At 33.5% G+C, this 18,703-nt stretch overlaps 1 protein-coding gene and 1 pseudogene across 6 annotated transcripts in view; both read right to left on the reverse strand.

Moving 5' to 3' along the window:
* The window catches only part of THSD7A (thrombospondin type 1 domain containing 7A), a 360,172-nt gene that overhangs the window by 202,638 nt on the left and 138,831 nt on the right, over window positions 1-18,703 (reverse strand). For all 6 annotated transcript variants that reach the window (XM_039862397.1, XM_039862396.1, XM_039862399.1 and 3 more), the window contains exon 2: window positions 11,424-12,255. In XM_039862397.1, coding sequence (XP_039718331.1) covers window positions 11,424-12,255 — 832 coding nt within the window. The remainder of the gene's footprint in view (window positions 1-11,423; window positions 12,256-18,703) is intronic.
* LOC120602634 (uncharacterized) lies at window positions 7,650-7,768 on the reverse strand (annotated as a pseudogene).

The following is an 18,703-nucleotide window of genomic DNA, read 5'->3' on the forward strand; positions in this document are numbered from 1 at the left end:
CACTCAATATTTCTCTTGAATGACACTGTGACAAGCCATGTGTTATTAACATGAATATACTGTATGAATTATTTTGTTAGGTTAAATAACCAATAACCATAGTGGAACAAAATAAAAGCTAGGTGAAATTTAGACTGAGTAGAGAAATTCCAAAAGGCCAGGCCATAGCATAGGTACCATTTGAAAGGCTTTACATATATCTACTTACTTCTAGAAAATAAAGGCAGAGAGTGGAAAGGACTCCCACAAAGGGAGACACTTAGGCTTGAAGAAAAAGTAATTAATGATTTTACACCTGTTCAAACTACCACCCCCCCGGGGCCTTGCAGCTTCCTAAAATATTACTAAATTCATAGAATATCTAAATTAGAAGGTAGGGATCATAGAGGTCAGTGTTATTAAAATTTATGTTTCAAATGAAATATTAAGCACATAATAGGTGCTCATTAAATAGCTGTTGAATAACTATACAGATACAGATGATGAACAGCTTTTGGAGAAACAGAATGTGAGATTCCTCAGCCTATCAGCCAGCTCACTCCCATTTCTCACCCAGGGTTAGAGTAGGGTCAGGCTAAGAAGTGCCTAGAGTGTAAAACTGAAGGAGGCACTGGCCTGATGCTGGGGGTGAGTCTCTCCCTAAATTTTGTGCCTCAAGAGCCTCTCTTCCCTCCTGCTCGTTGGGGCTTTTTCCTATCTACCACTATTCTGCATTGTTTACTATGCTTTGATTAGAAGACCTTCTTTCATATTAGTTATCTAAAAGAAAAAAAAAAGCTAAGCCATATCTTTTGACAGTTTTCCTATTTTTTATTTCATTTCTGGATTAGAGAAAGTAAATAAATATGGGGGTGGTGGGGAATGAGAAGAATGAAGTGATTATTAAAAAGGATCCACTTTCACATTCCTTTTTCTTCCTTTTTGGAAGGGTAAAACCTGGGCAGTGTAGAGTTTGGCTAGCACATATAATTTTAAGGATCAAAAGTGATATATGTAGACATGTTTAACAAACAACAGAGTAAAACCTTAGTTATCATCGTGAAAAGTTATCAACAGGCACAGCTAGAGATTAGCTTCATGAAATAATTGATCATCAGAATAGGAAAGGCAAATTCCAGTCCTCTTTCTACTACTTACCAGTGTCCCGTTTTAGCTAACCCGACCATCCTAGCATTTTGTCACTTATTTGTCATTGTTCTGGAAATTGGAGGCTCATGCCAGGCAGAGATCAGAAGACACAAACTGTTGAATGGAAATTGCCAAAATTGAATTTCCTCTTAAATTGATCTTGTATTGTCTGTTTGACCTCAAAATCCCCAGTGCTGACATGCTGATGCAGGCATTCCTTACTCCATTCTTGGATTATAAAGATGACCTAAGCCCTGGCAGTCGAAATCTAACTCTTCTGCATGCCATTCCTGTTTATGAACATAATTTTGTCCCTGCTTATTGGAAAACTCCCCCCAAATTTCTCCGCTTAAGGTTTTCAGGCTTTCTTTCTAAAATCATTCACTACTATATATGTGCTCCTTTAATTAGAGTAACATCAGTTTCTTAACTGCCCTCTACAGATAACCTGCCCGTTCCTATGCTCAGATTGAAAAAAAAAAAAAAAAAGTTTGCCTTGGAATGCTCATTTTCCCCATCATCCCACACTTAGGTAAATGCAATCCATTTGGGGGGAACTTAGTAAAATTCTATTGCCTTATCAAATTACTCTAGTCAATACAGATGCAGTTTTCTCTTGAAAATTTTGGCCATTTTATCTTAGATTTAACCTTTCACCAAGTATTTTTTACCAGCCATGAAGTATAAATTATACAACACATTAAGGACACATAATATCTGGGTCTGTATAAAGTTACGGCAATTTAAGGTATTTTTACTTATTTTTTCCACTTTTTATTTTTCTCTCCTGACTCTAATGCATAAAATGAAAGATAGCAAGAACAGGAACAAAGTTTTACATTGAGCTGGAACTATATGGTATCTATTATATTCTTGCTCTTTTTTTTTTTTTCACTATATGGGATCCTTGATAGATTAAAACCTATCAAAGAACTGCATCTTTCATTTAAAAAATTTCGAAAACCTGCATGAAGTCCAAAATGTATCAAAATGCCATGCCTTGTGTGAAATCTAAAAGTACTCCAATTTTATACCATTAAAAATAATTCCTGACAAATTCATAGTTATTATTCTTGAATTAGACTATATATCTCTTTTACTATCTCTATTCTTATCCATATATCAACAGGAGTACATATATATATATATTCATATATATATATATATTCATATATATGTCAATTTGTGGTCTGACAAATCTATTAGCAGCTTTTTGAAAACTTTATTTTTTTTTGTAAAACCATAGAGAAGAATTAATGTAATCTTGACAATCAGTGGGCATAATTTATTTTTCTTTACCCAAAACCTGCTTTGTTTGTTCCAGTACTCTATACTACACATGATTGTACCAGTATCCCAAGATCTTTTCAGTATAATGGCTTCTTATATTAAGCACAGCACAGTTATTTTATTTAAAATTCAGTTGCTATCCTGGTAAATACTACTCAAGCAAATTTTCCATGACTACATACTTCTAAAATCTAGTATTGATGACCACATAATTGTACTAAATAGAGAAAAAATATCTGTCAAAGAAACTTCTGAGAAAAAGCTAAATAAACATTCTGTAATAAAATGATACACGATTAGAGAAATAAAGAACATAGGAAGGTGAAAGGGTGAGTAGAGGCCTAAAATAATTCCCAATATATAAGCAACAATTTTAAGGAGGAAATAACATAAAATACATAAAATTACTAACACAAATGTTAGTAGACTCTACAAAAGTGAGCATTTCTTGATTAGTTTCTACAAATAGCGCATTAATGATTTATTAAATTCATTATCCTATGTGGATTTTTTTTTTCCCTTTTGAACGTATTTCCTCTCATTTAAAAACCCTTCTTGTTACATTCCGGTCAGAGGGAGACTCAATACTACTCACATACAGCAATTCCAGCAAATAAATGAGAACAATGGGTAAGATCACAGCAGCTGCCAAGGTCACGGCTCCACTCAGTGGCCAGGCTGCTCCAGAAAGTGCCAGCTCAGGGAAGTTTCTCAAGGAAACTTGTTGTCACACCAGCTCAAGGAAGAAAGCTAAACTTAGAACAATCGAATGGAAAATATTAATAAGGCTCTGAGGGAAAGTGAGGGAACCGAAATTGACTTTAAAGTTTATTGTGAGGGAGGATTAGGCAGTAATATCTACAATGTGGCTTAAGGTTAGTCCCTGGTCCTAAACGCTTTCCTCTAATTTAAACATGTTTTAAATGCTACCTAAGAGCTCTCTTTTGTTCAGTTGTCCCATGATAGGATCGTAACTAAAATTAAAAAATACTCCTAAGAAGTGAAAGAGAGGGGTGTAGGAGAGGTGAAGATATCCTAAGCATGATAAGGAGACAATTGTTCCTTAGGATGTGGGAAGTGATCTTGGTGGCCACATTGACATTTCCGAATTTGATAGAAGTTTATAAGTATATATTGACAGTGTTACTCTAGTTTACTGCCATCAATTCCGCCTAATTGATAGTCATAACTAAATAGGTTAGTGGTTTCAAGATGTACAAACAGAATAGACCAGAAAGTCTCGATGTCTTGTACTTTTTGAACAAAAAAAAAGTAAATTAAGAAATACTGAGTTAATTAATTAGCTAAGTAAACCAGCAATGACATAGAAGTAGTTCCTTGGCTCTAATACTGTACTCTAGTATACATCAATTATATTTATCAGGGTTAGCAGAAAACAAATTGCAAACTCAAAATCAGAATTGTTAATGAAAGGATTACTAAAAGCGTGGGCAGTGTTAAGAGAAATCATCAAGGGATGGTGAAGAAACCTGGGGCTAGCAACTGTGGGATCACCCTACAGTGTGATAAAGCGGCCAAGAGAAAGGAATTTACCTGAGATGGACCTAGAGCGGTAGGCGAAGGCTGCTGGATAGGGGCCTTTTGTTAGAAGAATGCAGCCACTGCCAGTCCAAGCAGATTGAAAGAAACACCCCCTAATTCCCTCTTTCCATCTTCTGATATTCTGCTGCCTCCCATAGGTAGAATCTAACCAACAGAAAGAGAACTAGAAAGCCTTATTACTGTTATTATTATTAATTATTGTTATTAATTATTAATAATCAGAGATCAGCCTCCAGGTATAAAAGCTGGATCTGGAAAGGGTTGAGAATAGCTCTCTAAGGGAATCTGCCCAGTTAGCTCTACATGTTGAGACAAGTAAAAATTCTCTTGTCAGCTACATACTATCCACAAAAGATTGTGGCATATTGATTCTTTTTTTTTTTTTTTTTTTGTCAGATATTGCCAGCATGCAGCTGAGGCAAGCTCATAAAGAAATGATGATGAGTGTCTTGGCAGGTAAATTGACACTTTGGGTATTACAGAAAGTTTTTAAATCTAAAAGCCTACTATTTATTCATGAGAAGTAATTTTATAAATGGATTCTGAGTAACCTAAAAGTAGTCAGTATTACTTTAAATAGTAGGCAATTTACTCCCTTCTTTTTTGGTAAGGTTAGAATTAGATTTGCAATTTCACTGATTCACAAAGTCATAATGTGGAAATGGGCCCTCAGAAGCCATGCAGCACATGCACTGCGTGCAAACCTTGAAGTTACTTTCAAGACTACTGAGAGCTGTCTTATTCTATATACGCTATGTACAAATGTGTCTCATGTTTCAGTATGAATTGATTTGTGGAACATGTTGAAAAATAATGAACTTTCTGTCATGAAAGATATCTAGGATTTTATATCCATAATTTTATGTCTGTTTTTTGTCCAGGGTTCATTGGAAGGTTTTTAGAGATTTCTCTGCTTCACCCTTCTCTTGAACATCACTGCCCTTCTCCATCCACCTGCGGTTTATGGGTGGGAATATTGAGTCCCTGAACATTTAAATGACTTCTCCAACATTGTGTAGCCATGAATGCATAGGTTTCCCTGTTCTTATTTGGTGCTCATTTCCCCTATTCATCCATTACTTAAGTTTTTCTTTTATTGATTCAGAAAGTTTTCAAACTGTTGTAAAGCTAGTAGTTTTACATTCAACTTTTATATCTCCATTCTAGAAAGCAATCCTAAAATAGAATGGAGTAGTTAACAACTAGTATTCTAAGATGAAACAGGAATCAGGCATAAAGAGATTGACTTTGTTGAGAAGTAATACAATTTTATGCTTAACAGATTTAATTTTGAAGTTGAAATAGTATGTCAGAAAAACATGAGTTTAGGAAAAAATCAGAAAGCCACTTGAGTATTATCCATTACTATCTGAAATCTAAGGCTGAATATATAGAGAGATATAAAAGGTAAAATAAAACTGATAATAAAATGATAGAAAAATGCTCCAATATGTCAGTATTCCTAGAGGTTGCTAGACTATTCTCCCCTTCATGTTTTACCCAGATTTTTTACTATGACTTTAAAAAAATTTAGAGAAGTCGTAGGTTTATAACAAAAGTGAGAGGAAGATATGGAGATTTCCCATATCCCCCCTGCCCAGACACATGCATAGGCTCCCCATTGTCAGCATTATCCATGAGAAGGACACATTTTTTTTACTAAGGATAAATCTACATTCATATGCCATAATCACTCAAAGTCCATAGTTGACATTATAATTCACTCTTTGTTATGGACGTTCTATGGATCTGAACAAAAGTATGATACCATATATCCAGCGTTATAATCTCATATAGAGTATTTTCACTGTCCTAAAAATCCTCTGTGCTCCCCCTATTTATCTCTCCCTCCTAAACCCTGGCAATACTCACCTTTTTATTGTCTCCATAGTTTGTCTTTTCCAGAATGTCATGTAATTGGAATCATATAGTATGTAGCTTTTTCAGATTGGTTTCTTTTACTTAGTAATATGCATTTAAGTTTCCTCCATGTCTTTTAATAGCTTGAGAGCTAATTTGTTTCTAGCACTGAATAACATTCCATCATCCGTGTGCATCAGTATTTATTTATCTATTCACCTACTGAAGGATATGTTGGTTGCCTCCAAGTTTTGGCAGTTATGAATAAGGCTATAATAAACAACCATGCATAGATTTTTGTGTGGACATGTTTTTCAAGTCCTTTGGGTAAATATCAAGGAGCGTGATTGCTGGATCAGATGGTAAGAGTATGTTTAGCTTTGAAAGAAACAGCCAAACTGTCTTTCAAAGTGGCTGCACCATATTGCATTCCCACCAGCAATGTAGGAGAGTTCCTATTGTTCCACATCCTCACCAGCATGTAGTGTTGTCTTTGTCCTGGATTTTGGCCATTCTAATAGGTATTTGGTGATATCTCATTTTTGTTTTAATTTGCATTTCCCTGATGACATATGATGGGGAATATCTTTTCATATGCTTATTTGTAATTTGTATATCTTCTTTGGTGAAATGTCAAAGTCTTTGGTTCATTTTTCAATTGAGCTGTTTGTCTTTTTTTAAAAGTTCTTTGTATATTTTGGGTAATAGCCCTTCATCAGATGTATCTTTTGCAAATACTTGTCTTTTCATTCTCTTAAACTTTTGCTGATTTTTATATTAGATTTTGGTCCTTTTTCTTAATGACTTGTAAGAGTTCTTTATGTACTGAGAAAATTAATTCTTTGTCAATTATATGTATTGCAAATATTGTTTTTTCTCAGTTTGCTACTTGGGTTTAACCTTGTGAATATTTTTCCTGGGAAAATTTTCCTTAAAAAATATGATCAAATATATCAGTCTTTTCCTGTATGATCTCTGCAAACTGCGGTCTAATGTGTCCTTCCCTATTTTAAGACTTTAAACATTCTATCTTTTCTTCTAGTATTTAAAAAGAAAACATTTTTAAGTACTGAATGACACCTAGACTTGTTCTGGTATAACAAATGACAAAGTGATGCCATTTTTTTTCTTATTATTCCTGTACATGACAAAGCAATTGCCCCATAAACACAAACAAGTTAATTTTCCCCAAAAGTGAAAAGGCCCCTTCACAATTGGAAATGTATTTTAAGGTTTTGGGGATCTTTTTTTCTAGAATCTATTTGTTAGATCTGATTATTCATGCACTAACATAAAATTGTTATTATTATTCATGAAATTAGTGAATTTAATTTTCTTGTGACATTAGTCTTTTCCTTTTCCTTTTATTTTTTAGAATTTTCATGGCTTGTATTATGTACTTATTTTTCCCTTGGTAATTTTACAGGAACAATGTAGGAACAATTGGTATATTAACTTGATGTACACATATTTACTTTTTACTTTTCCAAGTCTAGTATTATGTGCAGAACTTCTATAGTTAGGCTTATTTCAGATTTTTTTTTACTAGTGTAAATAAAATATTGTAATCTTTTTTTCCATCATAATGTTGAGCAAATTGTTTGCCTTCAGGGAATATATTATACTTGGGGTATTATCCTTGTGTCCATCCACACTATTGAGTTACCTTACTGTTTATAATATATTGTTATTATTTATTTTACTTTATTTTTTTTTATTTTTTTGGGTGAGGCAACCCTTGGGTGACCTCACAGATTGCAAGGACCTTGTCAGTTTACAATCCCTTATTTTTTTTTTTTAATTTTTTACGCTTATAGCACCTGGTCTTCCTAGGTGGTCTCCCATCCAAGTACTAACGAAGCCTGACCCTGCTTAGCTTCTGAGATCAGAAGGGATTGGGCTTGTTCAGGGTGGCATGGCCATAGACTATAATATATTCTTAATTGATTATCTTGAGTTTTCAATAATATTTGGAAAAAAATCTTAACTTTGCTATCTGCTTTTCAATTTTCATTTCTTTCTCCTTTCAACTACACTAGCTAGTACTTACAGATCATTGTAAACTAACAGTGGAGATAATGTGCTGTCATGTATTATTTTTAACTTTAAAGAAAATTTTTCTAGTGTTTGAGAAATGAGTATTGTTCTGGCTTTCAATTTGATGTCTCTATGTATATCTATCTATATAAAAATTGTTCTACGTCAATTCTTCCATAGGACACTATTTCAGCCTCTTCTAGCAGAATACTGGCCCTGTGCAATTTCAATCTGTGAATTAAAGTCTTCCTTAATTTCAGGAAAGTCTTTTATATATCTTTGTGTTTTTGCTTTGTCTATTCTAATTTTTCTGGTCCTATCTTCAGTAATATCAGAATTTCATATAGTGATCTCCTTTGTTTCCATATCCATCATCCTTTTTAAAAACTACAGTTTACCTGTTTTCAAATTGTTCTCTATATTGTTGACTCTTCTTATCACAGAATAGTTTCTCACTTGTTGTTTATTCTAATGAGAATTTTATTTCTTTTCTTGTTTTGTAATTCTCCTTCGTGTCTTTTGTGAGCTCTACCAAATCACTTTTAAGCTCATTCAACTCTTCTTTGAATACTGGAAATTCTTTGTTTTTGGTTCATAAAAATCCATACTTCCTTTACTATCTTTAGTTTCTTGGAGAATTCTTTGCCCGTACTTTCATACCAACACTTAGCTGAAACTCAATGGTTCACAGGGAAGCCCACTGTGTAGATGGTGTGTGTGTAGTGATTTAGAATTCACTTCCATTGCTCATCAAAACTTTAATCCCTCAGCCCATCAAACTGATAGTCTTTTACTGACAGCAATAGTGAGTTTCCTAGTTCAGTCCTGCCAATAATGCCTTTCTGTTTTCAAACAGAAATCAAAGATGCTTCAGCAGCCTTTCCATTAACATAGACCAAGCCATACTAAGGTAATGTCATTGGGTCGGTCCCTCAGAAAATTCAGGCTACTCAGAGATTTCGAGTTCAAGAAAGCTGCAAAGACATAATGCCGCTCTGTTTCCTCTCTCAGTTACATCCGATTTTACTACATTCCCCCAAGTGTTCTCTGTCAATTGTGGTTTGGGGTTGTGACTGTTTTCTATTACCCTAAAAGAATGGACTTTTATTTGGGTTTTTCATTCTTATTAATTTCAGTCTTAGAAAACAGAAAGCAGGGCAAATCTATCTTCTTTAACTTGGAAGTTCTATCAGGTTCTGCTAAAATTATTTTTGTTTGCCTATAAACTACGTCCCCAATATTCTTAGGTTTAATTAGCTAAATTCGTTCAGTTATTGTAATAAGATTTTTTAGCCTTATTAAATGATTTTTTATCCTCTTACATTATAAAATTATTTCTGAATTTGATATAATATGGAACACTTTAAATTTAATCACCAAGTCCATGATCTGTGGCCCTGTGTTTTGATGCTGTTATCTATATACTCTTCATTTTATTAGCTTCACTGATATGGTATAATGTTTGAGCAAAATTTAAGTAAAACTACCTAATTTTTGTCTTTTCTTTACTAAGACTTAAACTTTACTAATCATATTTATTCATCTATATTCTTATATATAATTCTTACGTAAGATAAATATTAAGAAACTTATTTAACATAATGTTTAATCTATGCTCTAATAAGTTATAATATACATGCAACTATCATTTCATTAGCATAGTTAGATATAGTATTTTTAATAGCATATAAGTACCTGACAAATAATCCACAGTTTTTTAAAAATATATTTGCTTATTTAAAACAACCAAATGGATATATTACACTTTATGCAGGGGTAGGTACTATCCTAATTACACTTTTAATTGAGTAGTCAACATTAAATTAAATGTCTACAATATGTTAACCAGTGATGGCAGGAGACAACTCGACTTGCCCTGGAGGCTCATTCAATTACTTGGTGGGAGCCAAGTAACTAATATAAATGTAATACTTCAGGAAAAGAGATTGAGAAATGAGCAGAATCAGGATAGTCAGAAAAGAAAAACAGATTGAATTGAAAACACACATGACATGATGCAGAATCAGAGGCAAACACACACATACATAAATACAGTTAAGGAGTTGTAAGGAACCTGGAGAATGAAGGCAGGATAATAGCAGCTATTAGCAAGACCAGAAAGTAAACTAATGACACCAGAATGGACAAAGAGCAAATTATCATATGGCTGAGAGAAAATATAACTGTGTGAGTCCAAAGAGGGCAGGGAGTAGCAAATATCTTAAAGACAGTGACCAGAACAATGGTATAGTGAGAGAAATTATTGACTTAGACAGGTAAGTCAGTTGTTCGTTTACTTATTTATTTAATTTATATTCTGCACTAAAAAGATTTTTAATAAGCTTTCAAAATCTGTAGATAGCAAAATCACTACACAAGAATGAATGAAGAAAAATAACGAGGGTGAGAAAAAGATGTAGCCAGTAGGGTAATGTTAGTAAACAACATGCAGTTCTATTTACATTCCCAACAGCCAAAGTAAACAGGAAAATGTGATCTGTTACAAGATTTCCAGGGGCCATAAGGAAACCTCCAGCTGCTCACTAGAAGCAAGGGTTGAGATTTCAGTAAAATATATCTTATGTGCTTTTAATTAAGAGAACAGACGTGTGATGAAGTAGATGACATTTTCAATGTCATTTCTACAATATATATGATATAAAATTCTGAATGATGTTATCATAATTTCTTAGTTCCATCCAAATTATAACTGCATAAATATTTCAGAAAAAGCAATTATGCAAATGATCCACAGAAACCACTCCCAGATGGTCTGGCTTATCCAAGAGCAAAATTTAGAATATCCAGAGAATATGACACCCTTTAGATAATCCTCAATAAATAAGCCTCAATAAATAATTTCACAACAAATAAACCACGCATGAGAGTCTTTCATAACAGTCATTATTTACTCAGAGATAACTTGACCAATAATTTCTGCCTAGAAAATATAGCCAATTAATTACATAATTCCTAAAGTAGGCAACTCATGATTAAATATTATCTACTCACCTTAGTTTCTGCTGGTCCCCCCTTTCATGTCTGGGGAGAGTTATTCTATTTTATAAAATGTAAAAGAGAATTATTTTTAGGTATAGCTCCCTGGGTAGTTGTTTAGATTTTGTTCACAGGGTAATTTTGAAATGCTATAAACATGGAGAGATTACAAGTATGTCTTATTTTTAGTAAAGTAAGTATTTAAATTCAAAAATCCCAGAACTCCAGCTTCAAAGTTTTTTTTCCCATTACAGTTAGAGACAGCACTGTTGACCTAAAGAAGCAGTACCATCTCACAAGGAATCGCTCATGCTCTAGATTTTGACAGGAAAATTGAATTTAACTCTAGTACTATAATTCCTAAACATGAGCAAATAGAAATAGTGCCAGGAAACCCACAAAGTTTAAATGCCTTAAAGTAGAAAATGTTACACTTGGGAGTAGCACATACTAGGCTGTGAGCATATGAATTCCAGTGTTTAGTACAACACGTCTGAAGTATTCTCTAGCCCATGGTGTTGACGGAGACATGTAATATAAAATGTTACCTCACATCAGCAGCTTTCCCCGTCTTGTTCATACAGGTAACCTCTCTGGTCTGATATCCAATCTGGATGTCCCAATATTTGTTCTCTTGTCGATTCTGTCTGTTTCTATTTCTCTTCTTCTTAATAAGTTCATGGGCCTCTGGATCCTTCACCCCTTTTCCTCGGTCCTTTTCCCGTTCTTTATTCCTCCCTCGTCTCCTTGCTTGTCTTACTTGTCTTAAGTGGGGCATCGAGCATGTACTCCAGGGCCCCACATGCAGGCTATACATGCTCTCTTCGGCTTCACATGGACTGGACTGGCACACCTGAAACTCTGTCAGGTTTGGACAGCCAGAGCCTCCAAACTGTGGGGGGGCCACCACGTGCCGGGTCCGGTGCTGGAGTCCGCTGCCACAAGTCTTGGAGCACTCTGACCAGGCAGAAAACTCAGACACAATGCAATCCTGTTGGCAGGGAATGAGGCAGGCCTGCTCCAGGAGAGGCTTGGGCTCAAAGTACTCACAAATGATATCCTCCGCAGGAATATCTTTCTCTTTCTGGATGCACGTTATTTCTCTCACTTGAATGCCTTCTTCCCCCTTAATGCACTCAAGGGGTTTCTCCAGGCTTTTTGAAATCACGGGCTGACATTGATTCCATGGTCCCAGTCTCCAGTCATACAACTCTTTGTGCCAGTCACAAACTTTGAAACAATTTTGCTGGTTATTGGGTCTCTCAGCCTGCTTACAGTTTGTATGTAATGTTGTCCATCCTTCCACATGAGCACACCACACAGCTCGGGTCTGAATACCTCCTGGGCCACATTCATCTCCCATGCATCGGCCCCATGGACCTAAAAGCGACACAAAAGTTAACAGTGCTACTAGAAGAAAACTACAAGTCACTTTACATTCCAGAAAGACACTTCAAGATCTAGTACATTAACTTCCCTGAAGTGTTATAAAGTAGGTCTCTGTACATGACAGTTGGAAAGTAATGATCTGCACTCAGTAATACAAAAAAGGGAACTGTGTCACTGAGTCTATATAAGGTAACTGCTGGGACAATTTCACTCTGGGTCCTTTTGGGATTATTAAAAGCTTGCTTTTATTCATTTCCTTAATTTTAGGTTGTTAGAGAATTCATGCTCATGAAGGACATCAGAAATTAGACACAATGAAAACCCATTACTCCTACCTCATAACCATCAAACCCATTTCAATAACTGGCCAAGGAAATGGACACATGTAAAGAATTTGGTCTCCTGCAGGCTGTTCTTTTCCTCAGCAATTGACTTTTGTAGAACATGCTCTCTTCTGCCTCATTTTCTATTGCTATACAGTATGACTGTAAGAGTACAATAATGTATATGTGTGTGCTGATAGAAGTGTTTACTTTCTGATAACCAAAGCTGGAAAGTAATCACATTCTGCCTTTAAATTTACATGCCCCCCCCTGGCCGAATTCATTTTTCTCATATCCCCAGTAAAGTATGAAAATGGATAAGATAATTTAAATTTAACTAAAAGACTTTTACAATTTTCTGAATATTGAAGGGTTATTTGAAGTTTTACCAACTTATTCATTTCCTAGACATGACTATTTGGTATTATAGAGCTGGGATACTTAAGTGAGTGGCTTTAGTATGAAATGTGGGCCTTTTACTTTCAAATCCTTCTTAGCATAGAATGAAACCTTCTTATACTTTAATATATTATTTCTTTTAATGTAGATAATAGAATTTTCAGCGCTTTAACAAATCTCAATTTGTTCAATTGAGAATTATATTATTTTGGAATTAAAAAAACAGAATACTTATATAATTACATGATTTTCAAAATGTGGTCCATGGAATTTGAGACATTATTTGATGTAGCCTAGAATCATATTCATTACATTGTGTGGGAAGGTGAGGGCCAGCATTTAGGGTTGGGCTCTAGTGTTCCCCAATCCCACCCCATTGCCCTCATCTCTCATTGCTGCTTCTGTAAGAAAAGTTCCATTATTATATCTATTTCATACATGTTGAGACTATGCATAAGATTTTGTCTGACAAGAGGCTTCTGCTGCTGAAAAGTAAAAGTCACTAAACCAGGCCAACAAATTCACTTTATGGGTGAGAAAAACAGGTAACAAAAAGGGGAAGTGATTTGTCAAGTTCATGCCTTGAATGAATAACAAAACCATCCTGAATTTCAGATTCCAGTTTTGACTTTTAATTTTATGATTTATCCTAGATACTAGAGCTTGAGACTTAGATACTCCCATACAGAATGATTAAACTACAAAGAACAAAATATGAAGAATGTGCTTATATTTAATTTAAACATTTAATTTTGTTTAATTAGGAAGATGTTTACAATTTGATGTTAACATCGTTACAAATGGAATAATGGAGTTGTAAATAGAAAAGAGATTGAGACTATTTTGCTAACTAATCACTACTGCGTGAAAATATTTGGCATACCCATATCATTATCATATGAAGTTTATATGTGAAGAGTTACAAGAGAGTTAAAATACATTTAGGAAAACAGTTTTCCCAGAGTGCTGATGTCAAAATTTTATAAGCTAAGAAAGTTGATAAGTTTGTTACATGTGTCCACGTGAAATACCTGATAATATTTTAATCTTATTCTTAATTTGTCAAAGGAAAATGTACATTCATAAATCTATTGATACTTTCTTATAGATTTTGTAAATATTCAGTTTGGGAATCATAGAACCTAGGACTCTTCTCAGTAAGGGAACATAGTAATATGTATAAAATTTTAGAATTAATTTCACACACATTTTTGGTATTTATTCCTTTTTCCCACTTGCCTGAACAAAACAGTAATTCTCATTTCCCACCCTAAGCACAATATATAAATAAATGTTTATTTTGGACCATCAAGTTAGGAGTAAGCTATATAACATTGCATCTAAATTTCAAAATATAAGTATCTTGCATGAACTCAGAATCTAAATCCCAGACATAATTCAGGAGAAGTTATTATTTTGTTGTTTTCCAACCTTTGCTATTAACAATAAAGTTAGACTGATGAGTCAGAGTAGGACTATTAAAAAGTTAGTCTTTTCTCCTCAAAGTAAAAACAAACATACAGAAAATTATAAAATTGGCACTTAAAAATAGTACATTGTATTATTATTAATGGGTGGAGTTTAATTGATTAAATTAATATTTTATTACATAAATCTGAATATACACAATGTGAATTGACTTCAAGTCTGCATGTTATTGCTGAATAAGGAAAACGCACATACCAAAAACAAAACCCCCAAAACTATGAACCAGAACTATACAATACTAGCTAGCTATTAAATTTGAAAATTATTCTAGTTGAGAACCAGTAAAGATATTACACTTTTAAAAACCAACTTAGCAAAAACTCCAGCCTTATTTTTAAGTTTATTCAAAAATAAAAGTGAATGATGATTACTTTGAAAATGACTCATGGTTTGCTGACAGCAAATTAGGGAGAGTTCTGTTCTTACTCTCAGAACAGCCTGCATGTTTTTCACATCATGCTTATCACAATTTCAATTAGTTTACTGAATAACTGTTTGCCAAATATCTGTTTATGGCCCCTTCAGGACACAACTTTGCCTATCTTCTGCAATATTTGGTTTGATCATATTTTTTAATTTTCAATGAACTTCCTCAATCATTTTGTTCAGAAAATTTTCGTTTGTAGATCTTAATATCCAAGACATTACATTGTTGATGTCAATGTCGACAGAAAGGAATTGAGTTCAAGAAAACTCCTACATTATTTTATATACACTAATAGTGAGCAAGCATTTCTAAAATTTACTTAGACAACTAGGAAAAGTATACATTCTAAATAAGAATACAATTCAAATTCCTTTTCAAAAATATTATCATAGATTCCTATTAACCAGCTATCCACAGACAACACTGTTGGGTTTATTTTATTCCCAGTATATTTACATCGAGAACACGAAGATTGGATTTCCTGAGAAAATTCTATAGAGAGCTATAAAAATACTGACTAGGCTAAAGAAAGATAAAATGTATGAGGCACTAGTCAAAGTAGAGGCGGAAAAATAATCACAAGTGAACATAAAGAAAACTCATTCACTTTGCAAGCTTTCACTGCTGTCTTATCTTTTCATTGCACCTTAGGTATTATACATGTGTCCAATTAACAGACCTCTTGAAAAATCAGATCTTTACTGCAATACACCCGATGAAGGGTTGTCTACTTCTTTCCTCCAAGCAGTCTTAAAATAATCACACATTGAACAGAAAGGAGACCATATCTAAAATTGCTCTTGACAGCTAAGAATTGTTAGCCCAATTAGCCACCATGTTTCAAGCAGTATAAATGTTTCAAAGGGCAATTTTGAAAGCATAATATGCAAACTCTATCAAGGAAAACATGAAGTCCTCTCCCAAGTACAATATGTGACTGTGATATTGAACTCATATGCCTACATAAATGTTAAAGTGTAGCCCCACATCTTATATTATCAAGAGTGAGAAGTTGTGATGTTGGCAAGGTGGCATATGAGTGTGCATGCGAGTGTGTGTGTGTGTGTGTGTGTGTGTGTGTAGATGTTTCCATTTTAACAAGAACAGAAAGAATTTCCATTGGTTTGAAACTCGCTTCATGTATTGTTCTTGTTCATGATTACATGAAGGGAACCTGGAATCTAATTGTGCAAAACAAAGCTTTCTACCTAAGGCCTTGGATAATATCCCTTTATGAATAAAAATGCATTCCTGCATACAGATTTGCAGGATTGTGTTTATTCAATATCATGCAAAACTCTTTTAGGATATACGTCAATAAATATATGTAGAACACTTAGCTTGACAGATTTTATGTAAATCAAGAAAGAAATACTGGATGTCTTATTCTACTAAAAAGAAGTTAAAGCAACTGCTGACATGTCCAAAATATTTATATAATTGATAAGCTCACAACAGAAATATTTTCACTTAGAGTTGATGCAAGATCATGTAAAATTGTTACAATGATTTTAAATAAGAACTACTTGGCTTAGTTTTCCACAAGCTAATGTTTTAAATATAATTCTTAACTACCTTTCCAAAAATGTTGATTAAAAATGATTTTCTTTATTCCTGTTAAAGAGGGTTTTATAACATGTCATTTAAAACTCTTTATTTCAGTCTACGAAAGACAGTCTTTTAAATTTAAAATTAGTATTTTGACCAACCATATTCAACAATAACTTCTCTAAGACTTTTCTTATATGCCAAGGTCACAAGAACAATATAAGCTTGAGTCTATAAAAGGCCACATTACTGACAGGTGGCTAGCAACTGTTCCAAAGGGCCTTATAAAAGATAAACACTATAAAAGAAGCATGAGAAAATTATGCAAACTACTTTCTGTCCTTGTTTGCTATAAAACTCTCAAATGATCCAGTTTCTTGTTAGATTACACATGATTGCATTCTTCAGATGATAAGATAGTGTATCTTCTCTCCTGGATTTATTTAGGTAACAGCATGTTCTAGTTTTCTAAGATCAAGGAGTGCACAAACAGTTCAGTAACATACTAAATTCTGTCTCTTGATTGCTACACAGGATCCTATTTTAAAATTCACAATTAATAGAACTTTTAAAAATTTTATTTGTTTTTACTCAAGCAAATCAGTGTAGAAAAATTAGAGATTACTGCTAATAAAGAGGAAAGAAAATTTCTCAGAAATCTCATAAACTAGATATAAGCAGTCTTTATATTTTGCTGTCATTCTCCTAGTAGGCAATTAAAATACATATTTATGTAAATTTGGGATTGGGCTATAAATTGTTTTATAATCTGCTTTTTTACTTCACAATATGCTATTAAATATTTTCATTTCAATAGATGTGGGCGTGGGGTGGCTTAAATACACACACACACACACATACACACACACACACACGCACAAAGACCAAACCTACTAGACAGTTACTTAATCTCATTTGTTCTTCATATTTACACACTTGTATCTATATTATGTTAGCATAGTTTGTTATATCAGTTTACCATGATTTATCTAATTAAAATTCTATTTGTGAAAATTTAGGTCTTTTTTATAATTTACATTATAAAGTATGCCTCAGTGAAAAACCTTCGTATATTCGTCAAGTAGTTTAGTCAAATATTTTGCAAATTTTCGAGCTTTTGATATAGGAAGTACTACAAAAATGCTCACCTAAATGTACCAGTTTGCCTTTCCACTAGCATTTTATTGGTATAAATTTTTTCCTCATATCCACAAATTTTATGTACTTATTTCATCAGAGGTTCCATCCTTTGACTATTTTGACTGTGAAGATAGTCTTAATTCCTTTAAATCCAATACTTTGTGTACTGAAGTCTCCAGAAAGACTGCAAAGCTTCTGGAGAATTCATAATATTCTTTATTCTTTTTTTCAGCACCGAAACAGAATTTGGCCTATTTTGTACTCATTTGGTCATTTAAAAGGATTTTTGCTGTGGACAGAAGAAACATGTGTACTTAAATATTTGTTTTGACATAATCCCATAGATTATTTGAATGCCTGGCATACTGTGCCATTCAATGTCAACAAATTAATTATAAATATGCTCTTTGTCTGGGATACCCCTTTGTATAGCAAAAAATAATATTGAATATTTATTGACCTAAAATAGTTTTAAATTTCTTTTTAAAGAAAAATCAAAGGGGGACTCATAGCTTTTTGATTTGAGTTTTAATTTAATTTTATTTAATTTTAATTTAAAATAGAATTCTCAACTGGCAAATCACTTTGGTGGATAAGGAAGATCACTGTGAAGTCAAGCTGAGCTTTCATCTTCAATAAGTAATTAAACTTTAAAAGAAATTATATTAAGAACATCAAATTAAATGTACAAAATTAGGACAAGCTCTTTAAATCTGATGAGACAATGAATGAGGAATCAGCAACTATGAGAGCTGATTTTACAGTTGCCAGATATAGTAACCTATTTTCAGGCCCTATCATGTTTGATATCTCTTAAGAAAATTACTTAACCTCTTTGGATCCTGGTTTCCCCCATTTGTAAAATATAATGTAAAACATATCATTAACTTCCATCATCTTAAATACTACCTGAACCATACGCTAAGTATCAAAATTATGAGGTGGGGGCAGGGTACGAAAAATTAGTTTCCTTCCACCTTCTAAGTTATTTAATTCTGGCTAATGATCACATTAACATGAGACAGATTAAAAGTGGAAAATGTCCCAAATTTATTACAGATGTACATTTGAAGGTGCTATAAGATATGAGACCAAAGACTCATTGGGAGAGAGA

This window comes from Pteropus medius, unplaced genomic scaffold (genome assembly GCF_902729225.1).
Source record: "Pteropus medius unplaced genomic scaffold, Ma_sr-lr_union100, whole genome shotgun sequence".
NCBI lineage: Eukaryota > Metazoa > Chordata > Mammalia > Chiroptera > Pteropodidae > Pteropus > Pteropus medius.